The sequence below is a fragment of the Oreochromis aureus genome, linkage group 6 (assembly GCF_013358895.1).
Source record: "Oreochromis aureus strain Israel breed Guangdong linkage group 6, ZZ_aureus, whole genome shotgun sequence".
NCBI lineage: Eukaryota > Metazoa > Chordata > Actinopteri > Cichliformes > Cichlidae > Oreochromis > Oreochromis aureus.
Window position 1 is genome coordinate 10,338,712 of NC_052947.1, and position 18,969 is coordinate 10,357,680.

At 37.1% G+C, this 18,969-nt stretch overlaps 1 protein-coding gene and 1 long non-coding RNA gene across 2 annotated transcripts; one reads left to right on the forward strand and one right to left on the reverse strand.

The window, feature by feature from the left end:
- Nucleotides 1-654: 654 nt before the first annotated feature.
- On the forward strand, nucleotides 655-4,943 carry LOC120440515. The gene is made up of 3 exons (XR_005613312.1): nucleotides 655-778; nucleotides 1,941-2,075; nucleotides 3,251-4,943. It is a non-coding gene; the product is annotated as an uncharacterized LOC120440515 (long non-coding RNA).
- A 4,151-nt stretch (nucleotides 4,944-9,094) lies between these two features.
- LOC120440726 (B-cell receptor CD22-like) lies at nucleotides 9,095-14,354 on the reverse strand. Its single transcript, XM_039613904.1, has 8 exons — nucleotides 14,159-14,354; nucleotides 13,851-14,084; nucleotides 13,648-13,752; nucleotides 13,234-13,464; nucleotides 12,800-13,144; nucleotides 10,025-10,370; nucleotides 9,890-9,947; nucleotides 9,095-9,754 (listed from the first exon to the last, which is right to left on the reverse strand). Exons 1-8 carry the CDS (start codon nucleotides 14,292-14,294, stop codon nucleotides 9,575-9,577), a joined length of 1,635 nt encoding a protein of 544 aa, XP_039469838.1. The 5' UTR covers nucleotides 14,295-14,354; the 3' UTR covers nucleotides 9,095-9,574.
- Between the last annotated feature and the right edge of the window lie 4,615 nt (nucleotides 14,355-18,969).

Consider the following 18,969-nt stretch of genomic DNA (forward strand, 5'->3'; position numbering starts at 1 on the left):
AAAAAAATATCCATAATCATCTCACAGATGTAATATTATCTGCAGCTACTTTTAGTACCATTGACATTCATTTAGACTCTTTTTCCCCAACTGATCTTTCTGAGTTAACTTCAATAATTAATTCCTCCAAACCATCAACGTGTCTTTTAGACCCCATTCCTACTAAACTGCTCAAAGAAGTCCTGACATAAATTAATGCTTCATTCTTAAATATGATCAACCTATCTCTAATAATCGGCTATGTACCACAGGCCTTCAAATTGGCGGTAGTTAAACCATTATGCAAAAAGCCATCTCTAGACCCAGTTGTCTTAGCTAATTATAGGCCAATCTCCAACCTTCCTTTTGTTATGGGTCCCAAGGATGAAGACCGTGGTGACAAATATGTTACCCGTAAAAGCAGGCGAAGAGTGGAGTAACAAAGACACAATGTGTCTCTGTTTTTCCCCCAGAATGTGTCTGAGTCTGATTTATTTTCACAAAATAAACACTATGCAACCACTAAACATGAGATTTCACTATACCATTCACTTTTTCCTTCACTGTAAAAAAAAATCCGTAAAAATACAGTACAATCTACTGTATAAAGGTGAAGGAATTTTCCGTATTAGTCATTTACAGGTATTTTTCTGTATTTCTCAACTACTGCAATGCATTGTGGGAAAAAGGACCCAAAAAAGGAGGGAAAAGTCAGAGCAAGAGCAGCCATTAGACTTCTTTCAGGCTTCATCTGGATTTTGGACTGTGGAGTTGGAGAAACTGCCTTCAAATTTCCGTGGTAAGTATTAAAACTCATGTTTTCTTTTATTAAAATAATTTTTTTCAAAAGACTCCGCATTTTTATTTAGAAAGAATTGTTAATTTATTTGTTAACTGGTTTCGCTGTCTCCAGACAACTCAGGAATATTTTGCTGACTCATTTTTAAATAATCGTTATTTAGGTTTAACATGACTTAAGCTTTTCATTTTAGTTAATGTTAAAAATAATTTTTACTGTGATACCACTAGTTTTGCCCTTCAGTGGCTGAACCAGTTTTCACAAATATTATAGTTAGCTGTCTGTGTCTCTCTGGGTATTACACAGCTGTGACTACTAACTAGCTAATTAGCGAAAGTCAGCGATGTAGCTAACTGGGAAAAGTGGGAACTTCATGGTATGTATAGAGAGGAAGAAATTATTTTAGGACTCTAATAAGTGCTATATCAATACCTGTGTTTTACAGTTGGCTCTACTGTACACTTTTAAAGGGTTTCAGGCAAAGTTACACTAACCCTAGTTTAAGCCTCAGACCTTCCTGGCTGACGCTAGCAAATGCTAATGTTAGCCTCTGATTTGGGCTGCTAAAGTAAAGACTTTTAGCTAGCTGACCAGCATAGATTATTTTGGTGGTTAACAGACTGTAGTGGTAATATTATTGAAAGTATAGTTTCACCTCATTACATTTACAATTATGTCTATTTTGTAGCACATAGAAATGTTTAGTTAATATTTGCAGACAGACACATTTTCCCTGTAACTGTGTTTTTACTCCAACATTTGTTGAAAATGTAATTTATGAAATGCTGAGCAGCATTTCTAGTATGTGGAATATTTTTGTCACCCCACTGTGCTAATGTGATTAAATACTAATAATTATTACTAAAATTCAATAATTAATCAATAATAACTATATCTTGATTGAATTATATTGTAAGCGCAGTGCTGGTGTGCAGGAGCTTTATATGCCTTGTGGGGGATGCTGACATATTATAAACTGTTATGTCTATATCAAGCTTTTAGCCAAATATAAGCAGAGATATTTGTATCTTTCTTAAAAATTCAGATCCTTAGAGATTATTTGAGAAATGGATCAACAGATATTACTACTTGAAGTACTCTAAATCCTGCAGTGGAAAAATATCCCTTATTTTACCTTTGATCACACACTTTGGTTTTCCAGTGCAGAGCAATGGCCAAGCAAAGGAAAGACTTCCCCGAGTGAAAAAGAAGATGAAGATACAAGCTGGTGATGATCCAGAGCAGCTGGTCTCAGGAAATGAAGAAAAACCCTGATCACCTTTTCCACAGAAACAAGGTGAGTTTAATGTTGTGGTTGATTTAGTTTTCAAGGTATGTATGTTACTTAAATTATAAACTGCTTTTGTTGCAACAGAATGTCGTTATGTGTATGCAACTCTCGTGAATTATAATCCTTTGTAGGGCTGTGTGATATGACCAAAATCTCGCATCCCAATATAAGACATATCTCTCCTGATAACGATATATATCACAAAATAGTGCATTTTCTGTAAATTCTGTGATTCTCGGGCAACTCGACTTCGTGAAGTGTTTTCAGTTGGGCGTCGTGTACCTGGAGTCGAGTGTTTTGACTGATGCATGAAACTATACATTTTAGACATGAGTTTAAACGGCCGCCATTTTCTTTCTGAGTATTTGTTACACGGCGTGCTGCGAGGAAAAGCCTGTTCTAACGTTTGAGTCTAAGGATTATTTTGAGCACTTGACGGCTCTTTTTTGCTTTTCATTCGTAAACTCTCTCGAAACTCTTTCATGTGATTCTTGTGTAGGTGGTTAAAGAGGTTTGTCGTGTTTGAGTGGTGGTGGGGACCAGTTTGTGTCAGACTTTTCATAACCAAACCATGTCCATGCTACAGAGGTAGCCCTCGTTTAACAATAAGGTCCTTGATTTGTTTTGACTGGTCCATCTGCTTGGAGCTAGCTGGTTCTGCCTCATCCTTGCTGGCCATGCTGGTATTCTCTGTGCCTTCATCTGCGTGGTGACTGTAAGCGCCATTTATAGTTACTTGATGTTTTTATTTGAGGTCATTTGTTTGATGCATATTCTGAAATTTTATGTTTGAGAATAATGTATATCATTTCAGTTCATTTTGAAAAGTCTCAACAGAAACTTGAGCTTTATTGTGAAAGGTTTATGTGGAAGTCTGTCCATAGTGTGGTTATTGTAAGTATAAGAGAAGGAGAGAACTTTAAGAAATAATATAGCCACTACAGTGACCATCAAAACCATGAAAAAAATATTGCCGTAAACAGTTTATTTTGCAACACCACAAAACAAATGATAGCGTATAATATGAAACGATAGACATTTTTATATCGTCATCTGATATATATCGTCATATCGCACCATCCTAATCCTTTTTTTGTTTATGCTGTTTATGTTCAAGGTAAAAAAATTATAAAAATACAAACTTTTTAAAAATGTCTTGTTGTTTCTCTTTTTTTCCTCAGAATAAATTGCGACTAGTCTCAATGGCTGAGATGGAGGAGGAACACAGCGACACGTTAACCCGACTGCTGCAGTTCCTGTATGAACTGAGCAACTCTAAAAATCCAAGGAAAAGCTGAGTGTATTTTATTTAAAGCTCATATGGACCTTGATGGACTAACATGCAGGCTGCATTCAGGACTTTGTCACACTGGTATATGAAGAGTGGTAACAAGAGAAATTGTGCACACACAATGTGTCACTTTATGCTTGCTCTTCTCTAGCCTCTGGTGTCACTTTGTAGTAATTAGTCTTACTATTGTCTTATTTGTTGTGATTTAGGGTGTGTGTGTGCACAAGCAGAGGTTTTTGTTTGTAACCGTAACCTCGTTTTCAGAGCCTTGTCTAACATTTAATGGTCGTGAAATATGCCAGACTTTTTCCTCTACTTAAACAGCTAAGAGCATTTGAACACAGTGGAGAAAAAGGTGTGCATTAAGGATTTTGAACTATGATGTTTAAGTGTTGTCACTGCTGAGGATCCTTATTCACTACGCTGCTGTTTACAGTTTAACTTTTCATCAGAACAAGCACTTCTAATTGTACTTTGCTCCTCACTGACAAAACAAGTCCAGTAAATGCACTTTTATCTTCAAGTTTGGGACAGTAATCTGTCTTAATTTATTTTGTGCTTTAGTTATCATATGGGGAAAGGTTCTGTGGTTATCTATCCATCCTGTTCGCATAAACCCGAAGTTCAGGAACATCTTCTTTAGATCTGTTCAGTTTTATTCATGTGGCACGACTTAAACAGTCAAGTATGTTATATTGTAAGGTAAAGACCCCAAAGAGTTAATCTCGGACAAATGTTCACACAAATGTGAATTACATTCACTTCATTAATGAAGTAAATGCAATTCAGTAATCAAATGTGTTTGGCTATAACTGACTACATGTGTATACTGTACCATAAGTGGACAGACATAGATGTAAACCACACCTTAACCATTTGGCTGAGGCAAAACTACCACAAGGCAGTGACTCTAACTAAAAGGTACTCTGGATATTATTAAATGTGAACATATCGTTAAATATGACTTAACTATATTTTTTGTTTGTCAGGTGTCCTGTTTGAAGAAAACACTTGGTAGCCACTTGAATGAATGTAAATAAACACATTTACATGAGGGCAACCTGATTTCAAGGAAATAAAAATGCTTAAATTTGAAAGCTTGTGAGTTATTTTGTTCATGTATCAGCTGTTTAGTCGTTTTATGACAAGATGGATGCTGTCGTTATATTTTAGTATAGTGTTTGAGTTAAGGAGAATAAAAGAATATTTAACATTAATTGTACCAATGTTGTTGTGTATGAAGTACAAATTAATTTAAAAAGTTTTAATTTATGAATTTTTGAGCATATGGTGTACTAGGTTGTAATTGCATAGAAATGTACGTTTAAGGATATAAAGAACTATATTTAATGAGTTACAGTGAAAAGAAGTGTTTGGAAATAGTAATATAAACAGAAATTTCAATTTTTCTATTAACGGAAAATATCAGTTAATGATACAGAAAATATACTGTGAATAAACGGAATTTTCCGTTTTATAGCTGAAGGAAATGTCCGTAAATAGTACAGAGAGTATACTGTAAATCTACAGAATTTTCCGTTTTATCATTTACAGAAAAGTCCGTCAAACTTCTGTAAAAAAACAGAAAATGTACTGGCAGAAAATTACCAGGACATTTTCCGTTTTTCTACGGAATCTTTTTTTACAGTGTTTGTTTACATCACTTACATTCAACGATCTCACAATCTCAGTGAAACATGTTCTCTCTAAACTGCTTCAGTTTCTCTAATTATCACCTTCTTTTTCATAAACAGTCATATTCATCATATTCACTAACCAGTATCAGTAAATGCATCACATTTGTCTCATTCAGTACTTTACTGGCCAAAATCACTATTAATATGTATCATAGAAATCCAGCATGTTGAATCAACCCTTTAAGTGCATCTGTTCATTACACAGAATTGCTCAGAGTGCTTGGGCTACACCAGCTAATCAACTCAGTTGTTTTTACATAACTGTAAATATTCACATCTCAACAGAAATACATTTTAATTGAAGTGATACAAACATAACCTGGAGCACCGATGCTCCTTCACAAGTGCTTAACCTAAAAAGCTTGGCCTGTAATGCACCGCGGGGGACATTCCTCCCATTTTTAACACGTTTATGCATATATAACTCAGGCGAACTGCCTTAACCCCTCTCATTAACATTAATATGGGTGACAGTGATAACATAAAACAACATTTTCGGTCCAAACACCTTTTACCAGCCTGTAAAACAGATGAAGAGTGGATTAACGAAGACATGATGCTTCTCTGTTTTCCTCCAGAATCTGACTAAGGAAGCAGCGGAAGGTGAGCTCCTTTACTGCACCCCGACCCCTGGAGCAACCACCAACGTTCTGCCCCACTGCTTTTCAAAATAGAATGACCCCCTTTCATATGGTTTTCTATTCTTTTAAATAAACTGAAAATAAATACATATATTAGTGAAAGGTTTCCCATAACTCATCTGTTTTACACAAACTAATATTAATGTAGCCATTCCCTCCCCGGGTTGACACACTTTCATGTAAAAAATCCTTGAAAGAGTAGTTGTCAAACAGCTAACAGACCATCTGCAGAGGAATGGCTGATTTGAAGCGTTTCAGTCAGGTTTCAGAGCTCATCACAGAACAGAAACAGCTTTAGTGAAGGTTACAAATGATCTTCTTATGGCCTCTGACAGTGGACTCATCTCTGTGCTTGTCCTGCTAGACCTCAATGCAGCGTTTGATACAGCAATTCAAGCACACTGTGGGTATTACAGGTACTGTGCTGTGGTGGTTTGTATCATATCTATCTAATAGACTCCAATTTGTTCATGTAAATGGAGAGTCCTCTTTACACACTAAGGTTAATTATGGAGTTCCACAGGGTTCAGTGCTAGGACCAATTCTAGGACCAAGACATAGTATACATTTTCACTGGTATGCACATGACATCCAACTCTATCCATGAAGCCAGATAACATACACCAATTAGTTAAACTGCAGGAATGTCTTAAAGACATAAAGACCTGGACACACTGGATACACTCATTCTTTTATTTATGTACTAGGTCATTCCTTTGCTCATACCTTTCTTGCACATTAAAAAAATCCACTTTAAGTTAAGTTACTGTGTTGTGTTGTGCTGTGCTGTGCTGTGCTAGTGCTGATGTGGGACAATTCCCAATTTCATTCTACTATTGTACTAGGTATGACTGTGCAAAGAAAATAAAGAGTTATCTCTTATCTCTCTAATTTCGTACTTCTAAATTCAGATAAAACTGTGGTTATTGTACTCGGACTTGAAAATCTTAGAAAATAGGTATCTAACCAGATACTTACTCTGGATGGCATTACCTTGGCTTCCAGAAACACTGTGAGAAAACTTGGAGTCATTTTTAACCAGGATATGTCCTTCAATGCACATTTTAAACAAATATCTAGGACTACTTTCTTCCATGTGTGCAGTATCTCTAAAATTAGAAATATCCTGTTTCAAAGTGATGCTGAAAAACTAGTTCATGCATTTATTATTTTTAGGCTGGACTACTGTAATTCATTACTATCAGGATGTCCTAAAAACTCCCTGAAAAGCCTTCAGCTAATCCAAAATGCTGCAGCAAGAGTACCGACAGGGACTAGAAAGAGAGAGCATATTTCTCCTGTTTTGGCTTCCCTTCATTGGCTTCCTGTAAAAATCCAGAATTGAATTCAAAATCCTGCTCCTCACATACAAGCAGTGTTGGGAAGGTTACTTTTAAAATGTATTCCACTACAGATTACAGAATACATGTCTCAAAATGTATTTTGTAACATATTCCGTTACGTTAGTCAATGAGAGTAACGTATTTTGAATACTTGAATTACTTAATATATTGACATGTTTTTTTACAACTACATGGATGTACTATTGCTGTGTGATTTATTACTATTACTGAAGGGTACTCACCATATCAATACCAACTAGATTTTTAAATCTTAATATAACATGAGTAACAGTAGGGTGGACAGTAGGTAAGGCTGCACTTATTGCAGCGATCTCGTACAGAAAACTATTTCTGTATCAGTAATATGTTGTTGTTTTTTTGTCTGTTAATAATCATGTGGAAGTGATTGTGCTTAACCGTATGAAGCTTTTTAGACATTATGAAACAGATGATACGTAAAAGAAAATTTTGCAAAAGTGCTTAAGATACTTCTTAAAATTCTTTTTTTTCTTAAATAAATCTACTACATCATGTGTAAAAATTTTTTAATGTCATCTGTCATGTCCATTGCAAATATTAATTACAGTTAAATTAAGAGGGGATGGCAGTAAAAACTCCGGAGCTGTGTCCCCCTTGGGGCTGCACAGGCTGTATGCATCGTCATAGTCCAGATATTGCAAGAAACTATACTTTCCTTGTTCTTTTCCTTAGCTGACTAACTGTTACACTGAAAAGTCATTCAGCTCATATGAAGGAAAAGAAATTATACTTACCTGGCAGATACAGAATGAAACCCCAGAAACAGCTTCCAGCTTCTACAAAGAACATGTTATAGATTTTAGCTGTGTCTTTAGCTTCCAGTCAGAAACTCGATTATATGATTCTGTAATTTCCTTATTACAACTCTTGTTTTTATCAAAGCCTATAAGCAATAAAAACATGAATTATTGTTCAAAGTTAACAGCCTTCTGACAGAAAAGGCTGAAAAAAATATTGACAAGTGACCAGTGTAAAAAGGCAGTTCCTCCTTGTTTTTAAGAAAGAATTAAAAACATATTGAATTTATCCTCATTTGTTTTCCTTTTAGAGTTGTTTATTAACTTTAGCTTTAATATATTCAGCCTCATGAACATGCAACATGAGTAAATTTAATTATGTTTTCAGTAAAAGATGTCAGAGTTAGCAGAGTGAGAAGCTGTCTGTGGTTATTTTTCCGTTCAGAAAAAACGTCAGTGAAGAGAAATCTGCAGACATGAAGACCTCTCACGATGAGTCAGTGTAGTGGAGCCATCTGATGTCCATTAAATCAACTTAACTATGTTTCTGCACGTGCAATTTATTTCTATTTTTACAAGTTATCATTAGGAAACAAAAAACAAGAGTAATCTTATTTTATATCTGAATCAAAGGTGTGTACTCAAGTGAGCGCAGAGACCTGTGAAGCTGTTTGTGGTTATTTTGTAATAGAGACGGTGTCTTTATTTAAATTCACCACAACACATGCAGCACCGCACATTTAGGTGCTGAACACATTTACCAGATACTTCAAACATACTGCTTGCCTGTCATTGCTCTTTAGACCAATCTATCAGTTACATTATCAATATTGTACTTTATTGTACTGTTAAACACTAAACACACCAGAGCAAAACTAGTAAAGAAGAATCTTGCAAACAATCTTCGGTTTTCAGAAATCACTTTGTATAAACTTATATTAAAAACATTTTACAATCTCCAGTAATTATAAAAAGGGAAAATAATCTTTGAGAAAAAAAATGAAAATCATTGACAAACATGCAGATTCTGCCAAGAATATGTCCGTTACAGACTTCACACAGTTGCATTTGATTTAATTTGGTCTGAAAACAGCAACAACAAAACAACAGCAAAATCATGTCCTGTTTCATGATTAGTTTTATATAATGTATTTATTAATAAACTTCTTTTCATCAAACAAATACCAGTGAGAGTGCAAGGAAAAGGATGCTGAAAAATCACAATAACTTCATAAATGATATATAATGTTTTAATTTCTGCTGGTTTACAACATTATTTGTGTATTTACTTCAGAGCGTAGTCACAAAATTAAGACATTCAGGCAAATTACTACAGAGAATCAAATGTAGGTTTTTTGTAAAACATTTAACAATAAATTCTATTTAAAAAAATCAGTTTGCAGAAACAGTCGATTGGCAGATAAAGTTTAAAAATGGGGAGGAATTACAAAAAACAGAAAAAATATAAAATGTACATTATGCATGCTCAAACCTCTCACAGGTTTATGAAATTCTGTCATAAAGCCTCAGGAAGAGAAGTCTGGGGGTTCAAGAGAGGACTGGGTCCCTTTCAAACCCTATGTTCTTATTTTTATCAGTTAAATGTATAGATCATATAAATGAAGTTTGATACACACAATAGGTGCATGAGTCTTTGTATGTTTGACAAAGACAATGTTTCCTCAATGCTTTAAACCAGAATAAATCTGTGTGTCTGTACCTGTTGGAGTGACACCAGATGCTCCATCAAAGCTCAGTTAATTTCTAAAGCTGACAGCAGCATAATGGACAGGCTCCTGTTCTCTGGGCTGATGTGACTGTACGGTGGAATAAAGAGGAACCACAAGCTTGTTTTTGAAGTGGACTCTGCTGTAGTGGACTTCATCCTCTTCCTTTGATTGTGCTGAGGTGACTTCATACACAGGACCAGGACTGAGCTGATGGAGACAAACAGCATTCATCATTTTGTACTGAATTTTAAACTTGACTCCTTTTACTGTATGTTGGGAAAATTAAATAACCACTGGAAAGATAAGACCATCCACAAAGATTTCTTTAATTCTAATCTTTACCTGTTCACTTTGGTCAGACCTTTCAGTTGTTGGAGACTGACCAGGAGTTCTCTTTTTCCTGGTTGAAGTGAATAAACAGAAAAATAAGTGATTTTACAGCAGATGTTGAATATATTGTTGTGAATCCACACTTACCTAACCCACCAGCAGACAGTGAGAAGTATTAAAAGCAGCAGAGCTGCAGAAACTCCTGCAGCTGCTGGTGTCCATGTTCCTGTGATACTTTGGACAGTGAGAGTCTTTGGAGCAGAGCTGATATCTTTGTTGGTTTTCACAGCACAGGAGTAGCTTCCTGCATCCTCCCTGCTGACTGGGTCTAGGATCAGATGTTTGTTCTGGTTCTCTCTCGGGGTCAGAGGTCGACTGTTCAAGTACCAAATGTAGTTTGTGTTGTCAGTCAGAGAACAGCTGGTACTGCAGGTCAGTGTGACTCTCTGACCCTCTGTCACCACTGCAGAAGGACTCATCTTCACTCTCAGCTCTGAAAGAGGAACCGTGTTGAAAAAAATATAATCTTATAGCAAATCTCCTCTGTGGCTTACACACTGAGTTTAAATCAGGGGTGTCAAACGTAAGGCCCGTGGGCTAAAACTCGCTAGTGGGTTTAATTGGCCCACTGGATGAATTTTGAAAGTAAAAAATTCATAAAAGACATGAACTCAAATTTCGTAATAAAATTTAAATCATCAGCAAGAGTGTTAGCCAAAGCGGAGGAGTGCACTGTTTAAATAGAGTAAAAGAAGCAGCAACTTTTGCTAATTAAGGTTAGGCTACCTTATTCTCTACTCCTCTTGACACCCTCATTAAAAAAAAGTCTTTGTCAAAAAGAAGAAAAGTGGATATTGAGTGTAGGGTTTTCCAAGAGAAATGGACTGCTTGCTATTTATTCAGAGATAAATAGGAAATCTGTGTGCTTGGTGTATAATCAACAAGTGTCTGTGCTCAAGGAATATAATATTTGGCGGCACTATGCGAATAATCATGGTGGAAAATACGACATTTTGCAAGGGGAACTGAGGAGAGAGTAGATAAATGAATTGCTGGCGAGTCACACAGCAGGCAATTTTCACCACAAGAGGTCAGTGAAGCAGCAGTAAAAGCCACCTATGTAATTGCTAATAAAATAGCATTAGCATCAAAGCCATATTTTCATGAACAGTGAGTTCATTAAAAGATGCATGATGAAAGCTGCAGAACTTGTGTGTCCAGAGAAGAGAAAAGCATTTGCCAACATTAGTCTGATGAGAAATAATAGCAGACAGGATATCGGCTAACTATCGGCTGATTTAGACAGACAGCATGGCTGCAGGATCTTGCATTTCTGGTGGATATTACAGAGCACTTAAATATTCTGAACAAAATGTTGCATGGCCGCAAAAAAGCTTTCACGCAATTTTATGATGGCATACATGAATTCAAATTGAAGCTGACTTTGTGGGAGACACAGCTGTCAAATGGTGACCCTGCACATTTCCCTTGCCTAAGAGAGCTATATGCAAAAGGCATTAATGCTGACATGACAAAGTATAAAGACAAGATTACAGGATTGCTCTCTGAGTTTGAGAAATGGTTTCAGATCTTTGGTGAACTCAAGACAGAATTTGCAGTTTTTCGCTCACTCTTCACACTCAAAGATTCTGATGTGCCTGTTGACATCCAACAGATAATTGATTTGCATTGTGATGCAGATTTGATGAACAAGTTTGTCTCAGTAGTTTGGACACATTTTATCAATATCTCTTGCCAAGGTACCCCAAATTAACAGCCCTGGTGCAAAAATTATGTACATGTTTGGGACAACGTACCTTTATGAAAAATTTTTCTCAGTAATGAACATAAAAATAGAAAACTGCGCTTAAGGCTCACACATAAACACTTAGATGACATTCTGAGATTGGCTACTAGTCAGAATATGATACCTGATATTGATGCACTTGGCAAGATCCAAAGATGCCAAGTTTCAGGAGCAAAAACAAAGTAGTCCAGAAATGACTAACTCCTTTAAAATGTTGCTTCAGACACTGATTACACTTAAAGAAAACAGTTCTGTGAAAATGAATTCTTGCTGTAGACGCAGTTAAAAAATATTGAATTTAATATAAGTCAACAGCTTCACTACAAAAGAGTTTTGTTTGGTGGAACCCATTGTTCATGCAATGGAATACATTTTAAAGTGCAATACTATGTTTTCAGTTCCAAATGCCTTTGACTTAGTTTTGTTTGTATTTGTGCAAACACTTGGCTTAAGAAAGCTAAGGTTCTTATATGTTTTGATATGTTTTGTAAAAGGACATTTGATTAAATATGAACATTTAATAATGCACTTGTACTTTGTTGCATGAAAACAAAGGGGAAAAAAACATGGTCTTATTATTATTTATAGGTAATTATATTATGATTGCATAGCTCCGGCCCACTTCACATCCATTTAGGCTGTATGTGGCCCCTGACCCAAAATGAGTTTGACACCCCTGGTTTAAATTGTAAATGATGCTTGTCTACAAAATCTTTATTCCTTCAGTTCAGAGGTGAAAAGTATTTAATAATGCAGTATGTTTGAGTACAAATTCAAGATGAAGAAAAATACGATTTTGAAAGGACAAGAAAGCTACAAATGATAAGTATGATTCACTGCACTTCAGCCTAAAATACCCAGCAGTCTGCACAAACAGGGTTAACTCTCAAACACCCACAGCTGCATACTGCTATATACACATTGTTTTTTAATCTAAATACATTTTCCTGAAAACATGTAAATACTTTCAAGGTTTGGCATGCAGAGAATCTGAAGTGTGTTAGAGTATAATATTACTTTTTCCTCATAACTAAAGGATCTGAATATTTCTTCCACCTCTGCTTCTGTTCAGACATTAATGAGTAAAGTCTGCTGAGTGAGGAGTTTAGATTTACCTGTGACAATCAAAAAGACTCCAGGCAGATCAGACTGTGTCCATCCTTCATGATCTTTCTTGAATCTGAATGTGTATCCTCCTGAGTCATTCTTCTTCAGGTTGTTGATGGTCAGGATGTGTTGGTTCTTCATGTTGTCCTGATACTCCACACGACCTGCAGCCTCAATCAGCTCTTCAACTTCCACTTTATCTTTTCTCCATTTTTTACTCCAACATTTAAACTTTGGCTTCATGTTATCAGGATGTGAGTATTCACTTGTGATGTTCACTGAAGATCCTTCCAGAGCACAGATTCTCCTGCTGACATAATTCACAGCTGAGCAGTTTACTTCATAATGAACACCTGAAATATAGATGGAAGATTTAAAGTTGTCTGAATGACCTTTGTGATTATAATAACTGACAAAATAAACAGAGTTCAGTATTACTCACAGACTTCTGCAGACAGAAGATACTCGTTGCTTTTAACTGCACAAAAGACATTTGGTCCCCAGTTCCACAAATTAGGCCGATATTCAGCAATAAAATGTTGATTCTCACTATAGCTTTCTCTATTTCTGTACCAAATGTAGGCAGTTTGAGGGTAAGTCAGGTTACAGCTGGTGTTACAGGTCAATGTGACAGACCCCTTTTTTTCCTCTGCAGTCCTCATTATGTGAACCTCTTTAAAGAGTTTAAAAAGAGATTTTCCATTAGCCACTATGAAATATAACAACACTCTTATTATGTTTTTAATAAAATTTGTGGTTTCTTTCTTTTTTTCTCTTTTAGAAATGAATCACAGTAACTAAAAGAAAATAAGAGTTATTTTGTGATTTGTTTGAACAATTTATCTGGAAACTTCACCTCTGGGATATGTGATGGAGCACGGCTCATTTACTGATGTCTGCTGAGAAGAACACATTCTTCCTTTAGCATAGGTCACACTGAAGCAGGTTGCTGTGATGGAATCTGTACAATAAAAGATGTATTGATATCATTCTTAAATTTATACTACTTTACTGAAATTATTCTGTTTATTTTGTAGCACAATACTCATCATGACTCACCCACAGAGACTTCAGGGGCTCTGAGATCCTCGTAGCCTTTGACAGCACAGGAGTATGTGACTGCTTCCTCACTGCTGAGCAGCTCTTGGTACCAGGGAGACCAGTCCTCATAGAGAAACTCTCTGTTCTTGTACCAGATGTAGGCTGCAGGCTTTTCAGTCAGAGGACAGCTGCTGCTGCACATCAGTGTTACTGTCTGTCCCTCTGTGGCAGGAATCACCTTTACCTGCAGCTCTGAGAGGATGATGGAGAACAACTTATACAATGATGTCATTTGGAAAGTAATTCATGAGTAAAAATCACTGTACCTGTAACAACCTGAAGAGTAATTCCATTGTACCAACAGAGTCCTGGTCTGTCTGTAGTCTTCATACAGCAGTAAGTGTTTGCATCACTCTCTCTTAGATCATTGATGGTTGAAGTTGGGTTTTTCTCTTCAGACATGTTGTACGTTACACGTTGTCCATCCACAGAGAGCTCACTCTGAACATACTTTGATCCATCCCAGTCTATAGTGAACCATTTTCTGCTTGAAGTCAGATGTTGATGTGAGCAGTTCAGATCCACTGATGAACCTTTAAAGGCACAGATCCTGGTTTCTCCTCCATTAACACCTTTAACACAAACTTTCGTTAACAAACAGAACTTCTTTTTTTTTTTTTTTTTTTACTAATGAGAGTATTTATTTTATTCTGTACTGTAAGAAATCAGCTGAAATTAGAAACTCATTTATAAATTATACCAATAACAATCATATCAACTTTTATACTTTTTTCTGTCAGTATATAGGGGTACATAAATTATCACTCATACCTGAAATGCGCAAAATTAATCCCAGAAACATGAGTTGAAGGTCTGTCAACAACATGATGGCTGTCGTCCAACTTGAAAAAAAAAACCCCCCCCACACACACACACACAAACCCACCCCCAAAGAATAATAATAATATTGAATACAAAAAATAACCGCAATGTTCAAATAAAATGCCGCACAGAGTGAAGGATAGTGTGGACTCAAATCGGACTGCTGTATTACATTAAGGTTGCTGGCATAACCAAACTTACTTCCTCTTTTTTTCTCTATGAGCGCAGTCTTTTTTTTTTCCTTTTTTTGTTCCCCGAATTTGGAGGAGTCAACACGTTAAGGTTATTATTTTATTTTTGTCAGTCTGATTTGACCAATAATAATTAAATTTACTGATGTTATTGTTTGAGCCTTCAGTGAGTTGTGCAGTTATGTTAAGGTGTCTAGCATTGATAAAACTGTTGTCTGTCATGAAGAATCTCCAGGCTCTGCCTCGGTGATCACTAAGTGTACTGCAGGTCCAAAGTAATTTGATTTTAAAAAATCAATACATTTATAAAACATATAATTGTTTCTATGATTCATGTTTTTGGTGTTTTTGATGCATTTGGTCAGCTGGTTTCATTTATTTTAACATGTGTGAAGACCAAAGCTCTTCACTGGAACACAATTCATTAAATGGTTAAAAATCCAAGAAATGACTACAGGTCATCAATAACAGGAGCTCAGTGTGTGTGTGTGTGTGTGTGTGTGTGTGTGTGTGTGTGTGTGTGTGTTAGAGTGAATTGGTTACATGTTGTCATTGTTGTGCTTAAATTTGTAAACCGTGTTTCAAACTGTATGATCAAAAGCATTCTTTTGTTCCTATTCTCCTCCACCACATGTAGAATGGTGGGGGAGGCTATAGTGTTTAACTGAGGAACATCCTATGTGAAGGTTCTGTGTCCTTATTTAGGAAGGATGTTTACTTCTTGCCATTTATGGCCTCACCTATGCTTGTGTATGGTGTACTGTTAAAGGGGTTAAGCCATATACAGGGTGAGGGGAGATGACCCTTTGTGATCAGCAGGAAGTCACACACAGTATGTGCGTGTGTGTAGACTCTACAGTAGAACAGGAACTATCCATATGTCACTCTGGAATCTGTGTAGTTATATTGCAGGTTTTCACTGCAACATAATGCAAGTTTTTCTACATTTTACACACCAGTGATGATCAAATAAACAACGAGGGATCATGGGTGGCGCTGTCACTTGGTGTTCGCTCGCTCTGTGGTATAGTATCACTTCCTGTTCCTGCTCAAACACAGTGGTGTTTCTGAGTAGCTTTTCTGCTTAGCAATTTAATTTAAATCTTTTGATACATCCCTTTTTCATAGTATAATCTTAACGTGCTTCATCTGAATCACCCTTTCTGTGTACTCACTACCTAATTTATAGCCAAAGTATTCACTCACTGTCTCTTTACTGTTTCGCTAGCTTAGCTTAGCTCGTAGCCGACTCGTTAGCACCATGGCTACTTCACCTGTCCCTCCTGCACTTTCCTGCTCATTGTGTCAGATGTTTAGTTACTCCTCGGCCTCCTTTAGCAGTAATGATACCTGTAACAAATGTAGCATATTTGCAGCTCTGGAGGCCAGGATTACTGAATTGGAGACTCGGCCGCACCCTTCATTCACCCGTAGCTAGCCAGGCCCCTGTAGCTGGTGCAGCCGAAGATAGCGTAGGCCCGCTAGCTGTTCCCGGCAGACCCCAAGCAGCTGGGGAAAGAGGGCGGCTGGGTGACGGTGAGGAGGAAGCATAGTCTTAAACTGAAGCCCCAGGTACACCACCAACCTGTTCATGTGTCTAACTGTTTTTTCCCCACTCGGCGACACACCCGCCGGGGTCAAACTCTGGTAATTGGTGATTCTGTTCTCAGACATGTGAAGCTAGAGACACCGGCAACCATAGTCAATTGTCTTCCAGGGGCCAGAGCAGGCGACATTGAAGGAAATTTAAAACTGCTGGCTAAGGGTAAACGTAAATACAGTAAGATCATAATTCACGTCGGCAGTAATGACACCCGTTACGCCAATCGGAGGTCACTAAAATCAATATTGAATCGGTGTGTAACTTTGCCAAAACAATGTCGGACTCTGTAGTTTTCTCTGGTCCCTCCCCAATCAGACCAGGAGTGACATGTTTAGCCGCATGTTCTCCTTAAATTGCTGGCTGTCTGAGTGGTGTCCCAGAAACGATGTGGGCTTCATAGATAATTGGCAAACCTTCTGGAGGAAACCTGGTCTTGTTAGGAGAGACGGCATCCATCCCACTTTGGATGGAGCAGCTCTCATTTCTAGAAATATGGACCAATTTATTAAACCCCCAAAATATGACTATCCAGAGTTGGGACCAGGAAGCAGAGTTGCAGTCTTACACGCCTCTCTGCAGCTTCTCTCCTCCTGCTACCCCCAAAACCCATCTCCATTGAGACTGTGTCAGCTCCCAAAAGACACAAAAAAAACCAAAAACCAGCAATAAACAACTTAAACATAAAAAATCACAAAGAAAGAACAATACAGTATCCACATCTGAACCAAAGAGTAAAACAGTGAAATGTGGATTATTAAATATTAGGTCTCTCTCCTCCAAGTCTCTGTTAGTACATGACTTAATAATTGATCAACAAATCGATTTACTCTGCCTTACAGAAACCTGGTTGCAGCAGGATGAGTATGTTAGTTTAAATGAATCAACACCCCGAGTCATTCTAACTACCAGAAATCTCAAGCACAGGCCGAGGGGCAGTGTGGCAGCAATTTTTCACACCAGCCTATTAATTAACGAAAGACCAAGACAGACTTTTAATTCATTTGAAAGCCTGATGCTTAGCCTCGTCCACCCCAGCTGTAAAACTCAGAAACCAGTCTTACTTGTTATTATCTATCGTCCACCTGGGCCTTACACAGAGTTTCTCTCTGATTTCTCAGACTTTTATCTGATTTAGTGCTCAGCTCAGATAAAGTAATTATTGTGGGTGATTTTAACATCCATGTAGATGCTAAAATGACAGCCTCAACATCGCATTTAATCTGTTATTAGACTCAATTGGCTTCTCTCAAAATGTAAATGAACCCACCCACCACTTTAATCACACTCTAGATCTTGTTTTAACGTATGGCATAGAAACTGAACATTTAACAGTGTTTCCTGAAAACCCTCTGCTGTCTGATCATTTCCTGATAACATTTACATTTACAATAATTGATTACACAGCAGTGGAGAGTAGACTTTATCAAAGTAGATGTCTTTCTGAAAGTGCTGTAACTAAGTTTAAGAATATAATCCACCCACTGTTATCATCTTCAATGCCCTGTACCAACATAGAGCAGAGCAGCTACCTGAACGCTACTCCAACAGAGGTCGATTATCTTGTTAATAATTTTACCTCCTCACTACGCACGACTCTGGATACTGTAGCTCCTGTGAAAACTAAGGCCTCAAATCCAAAGTCCCTGACTCCGTGGTATAATTCTCAAACACGTAGCCTAAAGCAGATAACTCGTAAGCTGGAGAGGAAATGGCGTGTCACAAATTTAGAGGATCATCATTTAGCCTGGAGAAATAGTTTGCTGCTTTATAAGAAAGCCCTCCATAAAGCCAGAACATCTTACTATTCGTCACTGATTGAAGAAAATAAGAACAACCCCAGGTTTCTCTTCAGCACTGTAGCCAGGCTGACAAAAGTCAGAGCTCTACTGAGCCAACAATCCCTTTAACGTTAACTAGTAATGACTTCATGAACTTCTTCACAAATAAAATTTTTATCATTAGAGAAAAAATTACCAATAATCATCCCACAGATGTAATATTATCTACAGCTACTTTTAGTACCATCAATGTTAAGTTAGACTCTTTTTCTCCAATTGATCTTTCTGAGTTAACTTCAATAATTAATTCCTCCAAACCATCAACGTGTCTTTTAGACCCCATTCCTACAAAACTGCTCAAAGAAGTCCTGCCATTAATTAATGCTTCAATCTTAAATATGATCAACCTATCTCTAATAATCGGCTATGTACCACAGGCCTTCAAGGTGGCTGTAGTTAAACCTTTACTTAAAAAGCCATCTCTAGACCCAGCTGTCTTAGCTAATTATAGGCCAATTTCCAACCTTCCTTTCATATCAAAAATCCTTGAAAGAGTAGTTGTCAAACAGCTAACAGATCATCTGCAGAGGAATGGCTTATTTGAAGCGTTTCAGTCAGGTTTCAGAGCTCAGCACAGCACAGAAACAGCTTTAGTGAAGGTTACAAATGATCTTCTTATGGCC

What these genes read in the sequence shown, in the direction of transcription:
- LOC120440726 (XM_039613904.1), bottom strand. Translation starts at nt 14,294, where the DNA reads ATGTCTGAAGAGAAAAACCCAACTTCAACCATCAATGATCTAAGAGAG. An exon ending in AGCCCCTGAAGTCTCTGTGG is followed by an intron (nt 13,753 to 13,850) that starts GTGAGTCATGAT and finishes TTTATTGTACAG; the next exon opens with ATTCCATCACAGCAACCTGC. An exon ending in AGTCTTTTTGATTGTCACAG is followed by an intron (nt 10,371 to 12,799) that starts GTAAATCTAAAC and finishes TTCCTCTTTCAG; the next exon opens with AGCTGAGAGTGAAGATGAGT.